This window comes from Myiozetetes cayanensis, unplaced genomic scaffold, assembly GCF_022539395.1.
Source record: "Myiozetetes cayanensis isolate MyiCay16 unplaced genomic scaffold, myiCay2020 scf16, whole genome shotgun sequence".
NCBI classification, from domain to species: Eukaryota; Metazoa; Chordata; class Aves; order Passeriformes; family Tyrannidae; genus Myiozetetes; species Myiozetetes cayanensis.
In genome coordinates this window covers 327,677-346,080 of record NW_026087270.1, presented here as the reverse complement: position 1 = coordinate 346,080, position 18,404 = coordinate 327,677, and the positions used below count along the sequence as shown (strand labels likewise).

At 39.5% G+C, this 18,404-nt stretch overlaps 1 protein-coding gene across 1 annotated transcript in view; it reads right to left on the bottom strand.

Annotated features, from left to right (window-relative positions):
- The window catches only part of LOC126637702 (transcription initiation factor TFIID subunit 4-like), a 141,671-nt gene that overhangs the window by 90,400 nt on the left and 32,867 nt on the right, over positions 1–18,404 (bottom strand). The window contains 2 exon segments of the mRNA XM_050311096.1: positions 8,321–8,490; positions 15,256–15,370. Coding sequence (XP_050167053.1) covers positions 8,321–8,490; positions 15,256–15,370 — 285 coding nt within the window.

Genomic DNA, 18,404 nt, shown 5'->3' with positions numbered 1-18,404 from the left:
TAATTTCTCATGGAAGAAATCAAAATCTCAATGTGTTAAAGAAAGACAGAATCTTTAATTTTGATGTATAACTCCTTCTCTTTAAAGAATTCATCTTTAAGATTGCTTTTGTGCCATTTCATGTGTATATTCTAAAAGAAGGGGGGATGTCGAAGTTATTAAAAGGGAGGCACTGAAGGTCGAAGAGTCTTTGAGAACTACATCCAGATCCACATCCTACCCTAAAATCCCAGTAACTTGTGGTGCAGCAACTGAACAGTGTGAGCAAAATGCACAAGGTAGGAGTGGATGAGAACTAAAATAGGGGCAGGTCTCAACAAGTCAAGTTACAACACACAGATCACAGTTACATGATTCTCTTTTTCTTCATCTTAGTTTTCCCAAAACAAAAAAATACAACATAATAACCATGTCCAAAGACATTGAGGAACATTCAAGAATAAACACAGAGTGACTGCAGAGAACTGGAAAATATGTTCACTGTTTTTATGAATAATAGTACATGCCCCAGTGCACTTCTGTGCACTGATTCACCACATGGTCAAATCAAAAGAGATTGTTACAGGGACCAGATCAGGAAGATCTGGAAGAACTAATATGGCAATGACACCAATAGGAGTTCTTAAGAAAACAATAGGGAAGTTGTTAGTTGGGGATTTATCCCCTGTCTCATTTGATGCAGACTAGAAAAATGTGCTCCTTAAGCCAAGCTCAAGATACTAAACAGGACCTCAGACTCAACCCCAAGAAGTACAGGATTATGACAGCACATCAGGTGAGACAGAGGTGGGGACAGAGATGGTTGTAAGAATGTCAGAGGTGACACAGGTGTCAGCATCCTCCAGCACAGTCCTCACAGCAACAGAACACACCCCCCACCACATCCCCAGCATTAAAAGGAGTACCAACTCCAAGAATTCGCCTCTGTTCTTTTAAAGCAATTTCTGTAAACAATGCAGCCTTTTTGGCAGGGTTTTTTCGCAGAGAAACCATCTCTCTGACACTTTAATCTGAACAGGTACCACTGTTGTCACTACCAGTCTGATGCCAGGCAGAGCAGCTGAACACGAGGAACTTCTTAAGGAGGTGAGATGGGCACATCAGACAGAGGATATGCACAAACCCCAGGAAATGACAAAGGATACCAGAAGGGTAGACTGAAGATCATAACCTGAACTTCACAATGTCAGCACCTTCATCTGTGTATGCCCAGGATGAGGAGAAATATTGTCAAGACACTGTGCCATGTTCATTAATACCAAACAGCGCATCACCACATCATCCACCACTACAACATTATCCAGGTCAGACATGGCCACTTAACTTTGTCAAAACAGCTTCAGTTTAGGAGAGTTCCTATTAAAGTTGCACTTGTACATCATTGTGCAAGAACAGATGGTGGAGCCTCGTGGGACTGTTAAATGACTGGTTAAATGACAGGTATCATCATCTCTGTACCATAACCACTGAAAAAGGTGTCAAATTGCCAAGGGGTTACAGTTGAGTCGGGGTTTGTTTGCAGGAGACTCAGCAACAGGAAGGAGGCTCTAACAAATGCAATCCAAACTCAAGGGAGAAGGAAAGACTACAGGGAAGTTTATGAAGTTTGTCAGCAATTTTAAGAAATGAAAACACTACAACCTTAGTATGAGCAGCAGGATTGCCAAATAAACATAATGAACAATCATTTCAATGTATTTCAAAAAATATTACCTTTTACTTTTTCCCCCTTAAACGATCCTTGAAGATGCTGCTCACTGATCAATGACTTCCTCCTCCACAAAGATGTTCCAACATGTGTTGAGCTCTGGGACACGAGCACCACCTCTAGAGCATGGAGTTTGCCTACAGGGATAACGTGAGTCAGCTTTATTGCAATACTGAATGGTTCTCGAAGGTTTTCTTTTTATTGTTCTTATTTTACATCCAATATTTATTACCAGAAATCTCTTTATGAGACGGACTTTATAAATGGATCTCCACAGAATGATGATCTTAATTCTATTCTCCTTTGCAGAGACCAAGAAATTTAAGCCATTCAATTCCCAGACACAAACTTATTCTGAAGCTGGGTGACATATTTTGGTAGGCCCTGAAGGCCAGAACTGCCTTCCAGAAATAGCAAGACCTTTTAAAGATGGCTCTTTCACTACAGTCACAAAACAGAACAAAAAACTGGTGAAAACAAAATTATTATGGTGAAAAAACCCTTGAATTCTCCAAATGTTTCTAAGAGCAAGCAGTATGGTCATGCTCTCAGTTCAGCTGGAGCAAAACCTTTGAAAATGATGCCTGAATAAACAGCATCATTTTCTTCATAAATAACCAGAGTTTCAACATAGCTAAATTAACCATATTTATTTTGAGAAATTTACTGCTTGATGAAACAACATCAGTTCTGACACCTACAGGTGATACTGCTAAAAGCATAACTCACATTCTGCAGGGTCGCAGAACCAATAAGATTAATAAAAAGAAAACCTTGGAAGTAGACAAAAATATTGAACAGAAGCTGCCCTACCTTTCACAGAAAGGCAGACTCCAAGCTCTCAGGTGGTACTGAAGTTACCATTCCAACACATGTTGGGACATCTTGTAAAACAGGAAGTCTAATCATGGACCTATTGAAGAAAGAACAACAATATGGTTTAACATTCTGCTGAAGTACTTACTGGTTATGTTTATTTGGCAACACTGCTGCTGATACTAAGATGGGAATGTATTCCCACCTTTTTGAAAAGGAAATAGTAAATGTAAATAACACGTTGTTGTCTTATAATATTGTAACATTAGCAACTGATTAAGTAGGAATATAAAACCAGATTCTCTATTGAACATGTACAATAAACTCCAATCTCAACATAAGAAACTAAATTACACTGACTGTGGACATGGATTATAACACTGGGAGCAGTGCACACCTTCTAATCTAAATATAATTTCTAGCAAATTGCTTGTTTTATACCAATGAAAAAAGCTCTAACTCAGAACTATTCCAGATGTCAGGACGTAGATACATCTCCACCCCTGCCACATCTCTGCAGTGACAGCCTTCAGTCTGCAGGACCTACAGAAAGTCAGTGCACTTAGCATGCACAGTAACTTGAAAATCTGGATTATACAATACCTAACATGACTTTTTTCTTAAGAAAAAAACAAGTAGAATCACAGAAACCTCCATTTTAGGTACAGTTCAAGTGGACTAAGCGTGTCATTAGGATGACTTCAAAATGCTAAGCTTATCAACAGATGCATGTTAGAGCAGTGCCCAAACACAGTCAAGAGTTACATCCACAGGCATTCAAGGAGCTCATCCTGACAGAAAGATGCTGATGGAAAAAATGGGATTAAAACAAATCTTTCAGTTTGAAGACAAATCAACTCGTGGATATAAAGTTAAAAGTCAGCAATGAAAACGACCAAGTCACAACGACAAGTGCAGTGAAAACACAAAATTCCACTCCCAGGCAATCAGAGAGCTCAGAATTTCAGACCCCACAAGCACTGCAATGAAAGCAGCTATAAAAGCCCTCTAAAATACAGCAACCAGAGAAATAAGCACACTTTAATGTCAGAGCTGCTCTGGATATGAAAGAGCAGGCACAACCAGGGCAGTGTCATCTCACTGGAACACGAACACAAGTGTTGGCAAACAAACCCACCAAAGGGGGATGGCAGAACTACCAACAACTGCTTTAGAGAGAGGCTCTGAAATCTCCTGGCCTGGTTCCACCAAAGGTACCCCAGTAGGTTTTAACGTGGTTTAGCAAAACAAAAATGCCTTCCAGAGTGTTCAAGTTGTTTATTCAGAATATAGACACATGCAGACAACTGCTGCCACTGTGATGCCACACTGCAGATTCAGTACACTCCAGGACACAGGGAACACAGACAAGCCATTTCTGGAAGTTTTAACCTGCAGTTTTACAGCAGACATGCAACTCCAGTGTGGCTGAACAAAGAAAGAATCGAGGCAGGACAATGACCAGTATTTCATCAGAGAGAAATAAAAAATATTTTACATGTAAAAGAATAAAAAGGTAAATCTATAAATTATGTTGAGCTAACCCTAGAACTGTTACATTGATAGGGACAGTGGCGTAATTCTACCAAGCCAAGCTTCCCTGAACTGCTTTAAGGAACACTGTAGGCCTCTTGACTACTGAACTGGGAGACTTTGGATTCATCAGCCCATTTTCAAGCTTCATAATAACTGGTATGCACCACTCCGTGTGTTCCAGCCTAAAAATCTCTTTGTATGAAGTAAGAGAAGCCAGTTCTAAGTTTGTGGTAGGAAATACTGCAGATGTATGCTATGTTATCAAGAGAACAGACTTCTTCCAAAGGAAATTTATAACAATGCTAGATAACAAACATAAAGACAATATTTTGTAAAATCACGCTACAGAAAATTTGATTTCTTAATGCAGACGTAAAATACTCTGAATGAATGTGAAATAAAAATATAATTGATGATTTTCCAATGAATTTTTAGCATATTTAAGTTAAAACAACTTGAAGATAAAGGATGGACAGTTAAAATGTTTTCAGTATGACCAAACCAGTCCCACATTTCTCAGAATGCCACATTTGTTATTATTCTATTCAGCCAGTGCTCTGTAACAATAAAAGCGGAGTAGAAAAAGTGGGTGAAGAACACTGAAAATGAAGAGAAAAAGAGAAAGAAATAATCTCAGTCAAAGAATACAGCATGCCAGACCTCTGCTCCATTAGTATTGCATTAGGACAGTTAATTTATGGTTAAGATCCACCCCAAGTTGTGAGTTTTAGGGATACTCAATAAAATCAAAATGGCATCATCTGTGGAAGGAATCAGTCAGAATTAAAAGGTGTGGGAGTTAACAAGCTGCTGCAGATTCTAAGCCTGTGAGAACACCGAGCTCTGTTGACAACTAAACATAAAGCAAAGATTTTTGGAACCCCAAGTGAAGGTTCTAGAGACCCCAACTCTCAGTCAAAAGACCTTCCAGAAAAGCACATGGCAGAGCTGTTCCCTTTTTCCACAGATTTAGTTACCAGGCATTATAAAAAGGATCATCTGTTATCCCACCCTTTGCTATGTCCTGCTACCTTTCACTAATATTTAATATCAAATGCAGTGCAGCCCAGTTCTTATCTGTGCTCAGAAACAATACTGTAATCAAGTAATTCCCGAGCCAAGGATTTCACAGGATGGTTACAAACCAGAGAAAACTGTCACACTTCACACAACCTGCTTTACTGAGTGCTGCCCCACTGGGTAAACAGTGAAAACTCAGTGTCAAAAACCAGCCTCTAAAACCTAACACGGCATTCTTACAGCTTAAGAATGAACAAAAGTGAAACAATTACAAATTATTAAGGTTATTTTTCTCATTTCATTCCTACAAAACCCCATGGAAAAGCCAGGATTTGTCAGCATTATTTATTTGTCGGGGTCTAATCAGCTTGTTTGCCCTCTAAAGAAACACTACTCATTCTGCTAACAAGGTTAAAGACCCAGAAAGGTTTAAGAGTTTGCATGCACATGCACGATGAATATCAACCTCTGCCTCTCAACTTCCCCAAAAGAGAAACAAAAGCCTCACAACCCTTTTTTTGCATATGTTTCACTGTGCTGTGCTGTCATGTAGAAAGATCAGGGTTTAAAGTTTCATGATCCTGAATGGAATAGCAAAAGCAATACGTTATCTGCTGAGAAATACCCACTCTTGATTTTGCATCAAAGAAGAATCTGAAACAGTCACAGCCCTGCCTTCCTACAGGAACAAATGATTACCTGCCCAAAATGACTAGATACAAAATTGGATAAGGTGGGAAGTGGATGAATATCTTTGCATGCATTACCTTTCAGTTACTTCTTCCATTTAGAAGGATCAATATTAGTCACTTAGATTTAAAATAAACTTTGGATGGTAACAGTGCCAAGTTAAAGCAGAGATAAGAACATGCAATATATTAAGAAACCTCTTTCACTATAACTTTGAGGCATCTGGCTGGTGGTTACTGCCAAAGTCTGAAGAGCATCTGCTCTCACTTTAGCAGTTTATATTCCAGCTCTGGTGAATGGAAGCACAATCTCTGAAACAGCCTTTGGGGAACACTACTGAGTTGCTTGACAGAGCTCTTACTCAGAAAAGAGAGGAGGAGATTAATATTACAGAAAACTTGAAAGGTCTGGCTTCTGAGAAAGGAGAGAGGAGCAGTTTCCTAACACCGTACACACCACAAACCTCTCTTTTACTCAAACACTAAAAACCTGCCCTAAAACTAAAGTGATTAAACATGAACAGATCCAAAGCTACAAAATAACATCTGTTTAAGTCATATTCAGGTAAAAGTAAGAACAAACAGTGTGTTTTGTGGCATTTGTCAGCGGGCACAATGAAAACAGAAGAACGAGGACTCCCATAACACACGTTTTCCTAATGGGCTTGAGAAGGTCACAGGAGCTTTGCTTAGCCCTGGTGTGTCCAGGCACAGCCACATATGGCAAGACTGAGCTTTGTCATGGCCTTACAGTGTCGTTATTTTAAGTGCCCAGTAGCACAAACTACTAAATTTGTGTGTGGTCCTAAGCAAACAACAAATCTGGCCACACACAGTGAAAACCAAGCTTCTAAAACTTCAAAATCAAGCTGAAGGAATTCTCTCCTCAAGAGCCATAGATCCCAGATAGTAGCCCACTTGTGAACCCCACAGCCACTTTCCAAACTATAAAAGGCTTCATGTAAAGCCAAAATAAAGCTCTAAAAGTGGCTGCAGGAGATCACTAGGAGTGGCCGCTCTTCTGGATGCGCTGCTTTTGAGAAGTAAATCCCTGCAGCTGCTTTTAAAAGCTTTGAAAGTTTCATTTCAATTATCAAAGCCAATAAAGCTTCAGAAACAGCCATAGGGATTTGTTCCTCAGAGGAGCAAACCCCAAAAGGCGGTGATGAATAGTGTGATGGGTTCTGTGGCTCTTGAAGTATGTACAGATTCCTGTAAGTCCTGCACTTGTAATTACAGCTTCATGTTGTGCAGCAATTGTTACACCCAGACAGCTCATTAGGGCTTATGTGGCAAATTCATTACTGATTTCCCATTTTTTTAAAACAGTTTTATGTCTGTTCCCTTACACCTGTACCAACTATTGTGTGAGGATTTGTTTGTCAAACACTCTTCACGCAGCCCTTGCTGGCTGCCAGGGCCAGGGGGTGGGAAGGCAGCTCACGGATTGCTGCACACACCTCCCCACACCACATCATCCCATCATCACATCAGCCAGCGATAACTACAGCAACACAACTCCCTTCTCTGAAGGGGGAACTTAAAAGGGCATTTTTGGAAGTACAGGAGTGAGGGCTGACAATAAGTCAGTGAAGAACTCGCCTGCAACTGCAATATAAAAAGGCTCCCATTAATTCCATGAACATAAACACAAATAACAGTTCAGAAGCAACCACATGACTTCAAAAAAAATACTGTACTGATCTGCAACAGAAATTTGGTCTTATCTTTAAAACTATGAGAAACGGATCCCTAGAAGTTTGTGATGTAAGCAAAGGTCTGATAGAAATATGTGATTTACACTGTTAAATAATTTGAGCTTCGCATCTGATGACACTGATGGCACTGAAAACATTACCAAAATTATGCTGAAAAGTACACATTTAGGTATTAGAACAGACAGAGTATATTAATGAAGTATGTCATAAGAAATACATTCTAAGCATACATCCTAACCTTAAAACATCACTGATTTTGAAGGGTTACTCTACTAAATTTTTTAACTTCCTTCTTCAAATGGCAGAAATAAATACACCTTTTTGCCACGATAAAATAAATACAGCTTTTGGAAAAAATGCCGTAAGAAAATCACTACGAACTTCAGTAGATGCAGGTGTTAAGAACTGAATAACTGGTTTGGATGGGGCAAGAAAATCTTGACAGGGAACTTCAACATTCTGTTAAATGTTATTCACAGGTGTCCTCTGTGACCTGTACTACTTCCTTCACCTCTCTGTTTCAATCTTCTCATGTGCAAAACATGAAGGAGGATTGTGAGGAATAATTAATGTTTGCAAAGAGCTTTGAGATCCTCAGATACAAAAAAACATGGGAAAAGCATGAAGTTTAAAAGCACCAGCACTCTATTTTCTTTTTTTTTCCCCCCAACTTGAGGTAAGTTGCTTTTATCAGAGAAACCTTGGAAGTTCAGCAATACAAAGACTGTGTAATCAAACACTTAGAAACACCCTTAAGTGCTGAGCATGTTGTGTTAGTGAGGAGCACAGAACTCTGAAGGAAGCACTGGCAGAAGGAAAGAGGTGCCTCTCACCCGTTTCGAGGATGCGTTTGTGCAGAGGGACAGCAGCGAGGAAGGGCTCATCTTTACAGGACTGCATCTGGCTTCCCACCAAGTCCGAGTTGCTGGCCATGATTCGGGCACTCTCTTCGTTGAGATTAACACCAGCCATGGAGGCAACGTCGTTGATGTCATCATCGTCTCTGCAATGAAACAGAAAAAGCCAAAAAAAAAAAAAAAAAATTCTGCATGTAATACGTTCACTTTGAGGACCATCTGCTGCTCTACGTGCCCCCAGGGGCTGGGCCGAGCTCAGGCACAACCAGCGGTGTCTCCATTTTCACAGGATGTGTTTTAGAGTCAGAAATGACTGAGTATTTCTCTGACTGCACCAGGAACACTTTAGGAGCGGGACAATTTGAGTGTTACCAGAAGGTGTGACAGAGGGGAGGTCACCTGAGAGTCAGTGGTACCAGTGAAACCAGGATGGTCAGCAAACTCAAGGCAATGATCACCACTGATGACAATGCATTTGTAATGAAAACTAGGAGTAAGATGGTAAAATAAATACACCCCCCCCGCCAGGAGAAATTAAAAGCAAAACCATGGATTTATAATCCTGCACTGTTCCACAAGTGCCTACCAAAATGGGCACCAATGCATTTTCAGGAAGAGCCAGGGAAGGTTCTGTGACAATGAAGAGTTCACAGGTAAGCCTGGGTTCCAGGTGTGTTTGAGCATGTGATGGTATTTTCTCTGGCAACACACAAGAATCAGCTGAATGTGTCAACAATTTTAAAAAAACGAGCTGCATTTGAGAAGAAGATAGCACTTCCCATGCCATTTTTAGCCCTGGATACCCTTCCCAACAGCTTGAGAAAGTACCAATAAATTTGAGTTTCCACACCTGTATCTCCCAAGCATCTTTCCCCTCCTCCCTGCACAAGGTATGACTCAGAGCTGTGGAAACAGCCATCTGTATTCAGCACATTCTGTTCTGGGGCTATTACTGACACAAACACTGTATTTCAACATATTCTACCAGTGATTACACAACCTTTGAGAATATATATATGGAAAAGTCCTGACTCCTACTACTGTATAAAGTAAACAAACAAATGGCTAATTTTAAATATTATTTTTAAATTACATAGATATTGTCCTATGCACCCTCGAATACTTTACTTTGTCACTTGTAAAAAGCTTAACATCGAAGAAAAAACCAAAAGCTGCAAGTAAGGTCTGAGAATAAAAGGAGGGAAATCCAGAAATCCATAATTTAGGTCCTCCCTGTCCTCCCATACTTTCCCTGTTATCTGCACTAGAGCTGCCAAGTTTGGTGGAAGACTTTTGTGGTTTGTCAGATCCTGGTTTTGTTTTCTTCAGTGGAAGAGGTCAAGAAGGGATTTTTGATGGTATGAACCTGCAGAAATGTGCTGAACACTTGAGGAAGGAAATGGAAAATTTTACAAAGACTGTCATCAAAATGCTACACAAATGAATTCTGTTATTGCCCATGACTGTTCAGCACTTGATTTCTTCTCTTAGAATGAAATTCCAGAGAACAGTGTTGCAAAATCATAGAATGGGCTGGGTTGGAAGGAACCTTAAAGCTCATTTAGTTCCACCCCCTGCCATGAGCAGGGACACCTTCCACTATCCCAGGCTGCTCCAAGCCCCGTCCATCCTGGCCTTGGACACTTCCAGCGACAGGGAGTCCACAACCTCTCTGGGCAACCTGGGCCAGGGCCTCCCCACCCTCACAGGGAAGGATTTTTTCCCAATATCCCATCTAACTCTGCCCTCTGGCAGTTTGAAGCCATTCCCACTTGTCCTTTCCCTCCAGGCTCTTGCAAATGCTCTCTCTCTCCATCTTCCCTGTAGCTCCTTCAGGCACTGCAAGGCCCCAGTCAGGTCACCCAAAGCTCCTCTTCTCCAGGCTGAACAATCCCAATTGTCCCAGCCTTTCCTCCCAGCAGAGCTGCTCCAGCCCTCTGGCCATGTTCTCTTTTCTCCCCAACAGGGGGGTCCCAGGGCCTCCACGAGGCATCACAGCTCCGTGTGGAACGTCCCACTCGGCGCACAATTTTAAAAGAATTTATAGTTATCTCTCCTTTTACTGAATAGATTAATAAAGTATAGTCAATCTTTTACCTCCCTCCTGTTCAGCAGTTCAGCTACTCTAATTTTAATTTAAAATCTGCAATGCCATTAGAAATAAGCAAATATTTTCTGAAATGAAAAGCAGATCATTAATTTGAGCACAAGCCAGGATTTCAATGAAATTATCAAAACCAATGCAGTAGCATTTACAAAGATCATTACTGGAACTCCTGGACAGAATCATTTCCTTCCATCCCTGAAACCTACTATGTGTGAAGAGATCTTTTAGGTTCTGTATTACATGGAAGACAAGTAAGAAATGTTTTAATCACAGCTGGGACTCTGATTTTTTCAGTCTGACCAGAAAAACTGTTTTACTTTGAGGAACCTCATCATGCAAATGAGCTTTGGTTTGGATACTGAAACACACACATCTGTATATAAAGAGGGCTGGCATTCTCACCAAACAATGTGCTATAAAAGTGAACTTTTAAGCCCAATGAGTGAGTTTTCAGAAGTCATTCTGTGGAACAAAGATGCCATCCAGTGGTCGTCTGGACTGAGGATTGCTGTCTGTGTTTGCCTCTCCATCAGAGCACAGTATTTAACAATTTCATGTTTCTTGGCAGATATTGTTTTGCCTGTACTAGTTCTACTATTTCAATAAATACTTCTGGGTTTGATTGAATTAAATTCTTAGTCTCACAGGGGTAAATTTAACATTCCAACACGCGAGATATTTTTAAGAAGACAGTATGGGTGCTCCAGCTCCCTCCAAACACAAGCTCCATCTTAAAGCAGTCCAAGAGTCCAACTCTTCCTCCTATATTGCACCTCATGTAGCACCTCTCCCTTTCCTCTTCATTAAAAACACTCATGCAATCACAAAGTTTAAAAAAAAAAATCTTATCTGAATATAAGCAAGAAAACCCAAAGTATTCACAGTTCTCTGTAAAATGTTTCAGATTTTGTTGAAACTAAGACAAGCCATTATAAAAATCTGGTAACACTGATTGCACACTGTTCTGTTCTTTTCTTACTCTGAGTCAATGCTGTCCCAAAACTGCAATACTGAACTGCTCCCAAATAAGTCAGAAGAGTACATAAAGCAACTGAGACAACATCAGACTATTGATTCCCCTCTCCTTTAAAAGGAAAATTGCACATTGTTAGGACAAAGTCCCTACACACATGCAAGACTCTGAGAATGGCTACAAATCCATGGATCACACAGTCAGAGATCAACAACAAGTGACTTGGAATTACTGTAACAGTCACAATTATAATATATTTTATAATGGCATAAATCCTATTTCCACATTAATTTAATGCTTATTCTGACTTTCAAGCTTTAATTTGGAATTTGTCCCTAATACTGCTTTGTCACACAATTCATTTATGGTCTATGTGGAATCTTGTCACTGATGAGCAAAAGGGATGACAGAACATACCACATTCATGGTCAGCATTTTTCTTTATTTTGAAATATATGGAAGAAATACACAGCCACCTTGCAGCTTGAAATATTTATTTGGAACAACAAAGAAACTTATAGGCTAAGGTTTTGTCACATACCATTCTGAGATGAAAACTTTGAAGTTATCCTCTTAACATCTACATTAGAGTTCTATCACTCCTTTAAAGGGCAAGTTGCCTTGCACGTCATCAGATGTAACATCATGCATTTTGAGGCATTTTGTCCAAGCTGTGTTATTAAACTTTTCTTTTTAAAAATGAAAACAGAATGCTAGACAACAATTTATTTTGGCTAGGCAAAGAAGGTCTGAAAACAATTTTTTTATTCCCAGGTAGACTCTTCCTTAAAGTGCAGCCAGTCAGAAGAATGAAATACAGGTGCTAAGATCAGCTTCAAATGTTCCCAGACACTTCACAGAACTACCTCTGGAATAAAAAAAGCCCATCCCATTGGCTGTACAAAACCTAACAGTGACAGACTCCGAGAGATGGAACTTCAAAATACCCTTTCAGACAAAGAAAGGCTGCTGTGAAGAGGAAGGAGCACTGGCTGACTGGCAAACCAAACAGGTCATCAGCTCACACAGTGGGGAACGATCTCCCAGCTCCTGCCTTACTTGGCAGGCAGTGCCAGGATCTCAGTGCACTCCAGCTGTGGGGGGATAACACAGGAGTCCAAACCTGCCACTCCATCCTTGGAGACCTGCAGAGCTGGACCAGTAGCCAGCCCAACCAACCCTGCTCCCAGCCTGAAGCTGGACCAGCTGACCTCCCAAGGGCCCTTCCAAATGAAATTATTCTGTTCCAGTACAAGGGACAAATGATTCCACTAGTTCTTTATACTGGCCACTGTCTGAACTATGGGTAGGAATTACTTGAGGGGTTGCTGCTTTCACCTTCATCAGTGGAAGGCTTTGGCAGTGGGAGCTCTGGGGTCACCAGATGAGTTGCTGAGGTTCCCAGCAGCTGCAGACAAAAACACAGGCCCACAAGACTTCAGTGGGACTCCTGGTTATCCCAACTACAGACACCTCCATCTGGACTGTTATGGTGCCAATCTAACTCTGGATCTCTGCTTGTGGCACAAGCAGAAAAAAATTACTAAAGATGGAACTCAAATTTCATCCTTAGGCATTAACACAGTTGAAAAGGCAACCAGGTGGATTGTCTGTCGTTCTCTCCAGAAAATTTAGCAATGATAAATTTTAATACATAAAAAGGTTGACATAAAACTCCACAAGTGAAACTTCACATTGCAGGAGAAGTCTGGGGTTGAAAACTGCCTCACAGAACAGCTGCTGTAATGCCCAGTGCATGGAAGCAGCCTTACACTTCATTAATACGTGCTGACATTAAAGGCTAAGCTATAAATTTGCAAAGTTCTTAATTGCTACATCTTTTATGTAATTTCATCTTGTATCTCCCCCAGTCCAGAATTTAAAAAAAAGGAGAAAAAAAAAAAAAGAAAATAACAAAGTTCAAAATTTCTGTTTCTAGTGACCAACACTTCACTCACAGAAGTGAAAAAGCTCAAAGAAGTTATTTTAAAGAAGGCAGAATGTAAAATAATGAAACAAATATGCAATAATAAAACACTAAGGGCAAAATAAATTTATACATAACACAACTATTTTTCAAAATTCTTGCTTTGCTTTAGATGCCAGTTTGCCTTCTGGCTAAAAACACATTCTTCACACACGCTGGGAATGTTGAGGAAAACTAGTCAGCATTCAGAGGATTAATACAGATTTCCAGCTCTGTGCCTTCAGGCTTAATAGTCAGACATCTATTTGTCCTCAGGAGAGGTTAGGGGTTGAAATGCAAATATGCAAACAACCGAATTCTTTGTTAAGATATCAAGAAAAAGCTTGATCTTTGCTGCTGTTTAATAAATCCTTGCAAATTTTATGGACTTATTTAAATGCAGCTTTGTGTCTTACTATTTTGAAGGAGAAAACAATGCAAGGAAACAAACACATTCATTCTGACTAAAATTTGTTCTCTAGAGGAAAAATGACATACACCCTTGACAGCTTATTTACCAAACTCACTAAAGATTTATTGATTTATCAATCAGTGCCTTGAGCATTTGCTTCTCCCCAAGGGAAAATTAACAATTCCAGCTAACCTAATATATTCTATGTATAAACTAAGTGAATGCAAGAATCAATCCTGGCACAGTTTACAACACCCAGTTAAAAAAATGCTGTCCCTTTTGGTGGATGTAAAATTGAAAGCTATACTAACGAAGAATAAATGCTCATGTTGCTTACAAACATAAAAAATACTTATTAAGACAGTACAATTGAACCCAACAGACATTTTAATTCATTTAAATACTCAGTGGGAGGCAAAAGCATTGGAAAATAAAAAATTGAATGATTTTGCTTCTAGATTAATACTAAGTACTACCACTATTAGTTGCAATCCTGACATGCCTCAAAGCAGAGGTATTTCAAGGAGCTACAAATTCTCTTCTACTTCACCTGCAAAAGCATAAGCCTGAAAATTAATTAGCGGTTTGATAATGCCAGGGCAACATAAGAATTCCAGAAGATGAAAATTAAAATCTAGGAGCATTTTGTCATCGAACACGAAAGCAAAATGTTTTAACACCAATAAAATGTGCACAACTAAGATGGTGTTAATGAAAACAAAATACAGCAAATATAAGATTCGCTTTTCACCAAAAAAAAAAAAAAAAAAATCCAAAATACACATTTAAATAAAAGCTTGAAGTACTAAAGAACTGGTGCAGCAGCTCAGAGCACCAGTGTTGAACCTCTGCAGCAGCTGGGGACAAACAGGACACCCCCTGAGAAAGCACGGGAAGAACAGACACAGCAACGTCCACTCTTGAAAACCAGCAACATCTCCCACACAGGATAACCCACTCACAATAATCCACACACACAGTAAATCCCCCCCAAACCAGGCAGGATTTCCCCTGTGCTGCTGAGGGGAAGCTGCAGCCTGGCTGCAGAAGCTTTTGGCCAGGAAGCCTTGTCATCACAACCAGGATCTTCCCAGCAAGACACATTCCATAGGAACAGCTGAATCCAACACAGCAAACCAACCGGGGGTTCTTTTAAATCTTCATGCACGTAATTCAATTTAGCCCAAGTTTTGTTATAATCACAGAATTTAAGGCTTTGCTAAACATTAAATTGTGCTTTTAGAGAAAAATCCTCAAATATGTCACGATCCCCTCCCTTTTATTAAAATAGAATTAAGTAGGAAAATTGCCATCCAATCCCGAGAGAAAAGGCAGGAATTATTGTGAAAGACTGCCCTCTGGTGTTACAGCAATTCCAAATTCTATTTGCTATTTAAGATCCCCCCCAACCACCCCGCTGCATTTTTTTATTATTATTTTTTTCTTTTTTTACCTGAAAGAACCACCTCCAGGGTCATTCAGCTTGTTTTTCTGATTTGCAGAGACCTGAACACCAAAGCCCCCAGGACTTTTACTGGCTTGTATTGTTGGTGCCTTCCCTACTGTGCCTGAAAAACACCAAGCAATGTTATTATGAGCTGTCTTAGACAATTTACATCAAAGAACCTTCTGTCCAGGAACTAAATTTAACTGTCTGTAAATTGCAAACAAAGGAAGTTATTATTTTTAAAGATTACATGCTGAAGAAGAACCATTTAAAATACAAAATTCATATTAACATTACAGTTTGTTCAATATTTACAGAACAGCAAAGATTCCAAAACTGAAAACCATTGGCCATAACTGGCTCTAATATTTGTAAGGGCTGTAAATGTGCCTGGAATTGCCAGTAACCCCCTTTTCTGGATAATCTGTACAGAATAAAGAAGCAGAATTTGAAATGTTCTTAATACAGATGCTTCAAGTCACAGTCAGGGTACTGAGTCTGCCTTTGACATTTTTTATACAGTAATTGTTCTTTATTGCAGTGAAAAACATCTATTTCAGAGTTGAAAACACCACAGGAATTTTAAAATGTTTTGCATTGCATGTAAAAGAAAAAACACTATTGCCAAATTTGACAGAACCCCTCCCACAAAGGTTGTCTTTTGCTTTCTTATCTTGAAAACAATAATTCAAAAGTAATCCAGAACTGTATCTAGACTTTACAGGTCTTGAAGTAGAAGCAAAACTGGGCTTTCTAAATGAGCCAAAGTGTGGTGGACATTGAGTAAATTAAAAAGGGATCTTAATTCCTCTCTGGCATTTGGTAAAATCTAACCAAAAATAATTACATATTTATGTTGCTAATTAGGAATTCACTTATTATCATCATCATTATTATTTACATAGTCTCAGAATTTAACTGAAAAGAATTGGCAAATGAAACTTTTGGAGTAAGCCCTCCTTTACTGCTTAAATACATTTACTTGGGTCATATTTTGTGTTTCCTTTAATCCCACCTGTGTTTTGGCATGTAAAAATAGCTCACATGTCTACTTGTCTTAAAAGGTCTCCCCTTTTTCCTGTAAATCATTCCCTTTTCCTGAGTGTTACACCATTTGAGGACAGGGGAGCTGTTCCTGCAGCTCATGGACTCAACTGCACATAACTGGCAGGGTATGAACCTCAGGAGAGTTACAGGATTTTTCTTCCATGAATTATAAAAACCTGAAACACAACTATCCCAAGAAACCCTTGTAAGAACTCGTCCTGGCTAAAACAAAAGTGTTAGCTTTGAATGAGTCTTGTATTAATTACCTTTGGGGTTTAATATTGAAGTCTTCACCAACTCCAACATATGATCTTAAGGAGAAACTAATTTGACAGTGTTTGTTCAGTTCTCCATCTGTATAAATAAACTGGAGTGTGGACTATCAGTGTTAGCAAACACAAAACCAGATTTAGGACTTCAGGCTCAAGCCTGGGGAATAAAAATACTTTGTCATCAGAATATTCAAGGTCCATGAGATGCCACAGACAGCATTGGTTCATGGACCAGACAATTCATTTATCTGCTTCAGATGAACTAATGGAAAGCTTTTCCATTAAGTGAACTGGAAGAAAATAAATAATACTATAATAAAAATTAGCAGACCTCTGCTTTGTACAATCAATGAGCTTAAAAGGAGCTTAAAAGCGTGCTGACCATGAAAAATACTACAATGGCAAAATTAAGGCAACAATGGCAGTCCTTCAGAATTGATATTCTATTTCTTTGGAATCAGTATCAATGCTTTGTTTTCTACAGATGATGATTTTTGATCAAAACCCACCCCCCAAAACTCAAAAGGGTAGTTATCAGGAAAGCAGTGTGCCTGCTCTGGGTATGGAAGATCTAAGTCCCACTTTCATCCCAAGCATATGTAATTCTACTCAAATGGATCTGGCAAAGTAAATGTAAGCTTTGGGATGACATTTATAAGTTTTCTTGTCTCAGTAAATCACAACTGTGCATGATTAAGCAGTCAGACATAAAATATGGCTACAGCACCCATTTACATTATGGGGCAGGGCCTAAGTTTGAAAATCAAAATCACCTGTGGGCCTAGGTATTTCATGGGATTGGTAATGACATACAGAGTCTTTCACCACTGCATCCTTGCTCCAAATTTTAAGTAGCATCATCTAGAAAAATAAGCTCAAATTTAGGAGCTTATAAATTCCTAGTTGTATTTCAGCACAGGTTAAATGGCTGCAATGAATATCTAATTATTTTATTCTTTGTCTCAATTCCTCCATCCATAAGATGCAATTCACCTTAATTATTATACTGGTAAGTGCTTCAGTAAAGGAGTGTGAATTTTTCATGCAGTAACAATGGTGTCACTTCCCCTGGTGTGGAAGTAATTTTATTTATATAAAAGTCCTTATAGCCTGCCAATTTTATCTAAACCACTCTTTTTTTAAAGAGCATTACAGTCTGTTCATATGGATGTATTAAAGGCCCATTACACCTGGGGATTCCCTCCTCTCCAGAAGGAAAATGCAGCGCTCTGTGGAGGTAAGCTCAGTTCTGCTGTAACTACCTTTAAAAAGTCACACTCCACAAAATTATACTGCTGGAATTTTTATTTAGGCCATATCCTATTCCAGTATATTACCTCCTTCTGCAGGAATACCTAGGCCAGTGTAAAATGTCACTCTGGTGGTGTTTACAGTGAAAGGGTTTAACAAGACATCAAAAGGAAAGTGCCACAGCAGTGACTCAGAGCTGCTCACACAGGCCCAGCTCTCCTCACACATGGGCTGCAGGAGCAGGGCCTGGACAGGGGGATGTTTTCTAAATGCCTGTTCCTGTTTGCTTTGTCTGTGCAATTAAAACAATACAGTGGTGGGTTTAACCAAACTTCTAAACTGGAGTAATCTCACCTGAAGGCAGGACTTGGCATAAATTGGTGTCTACCTTAAGCCAAAGTGCCAGTTAAGTTGCATTGCACTGGCTGACCAAGGGCTATCAAGAACAAATTCATATTCTGAATGCACTGTTTAAAAGGCAGATGCCAGTATCATGTAAATTCCCGGCATTCTGTTGTTACATTCACAACTTGGGGACTGAAGCTTGGGGACAAGCAAAGAAATAGAATCTGCCTTCACTCTCAG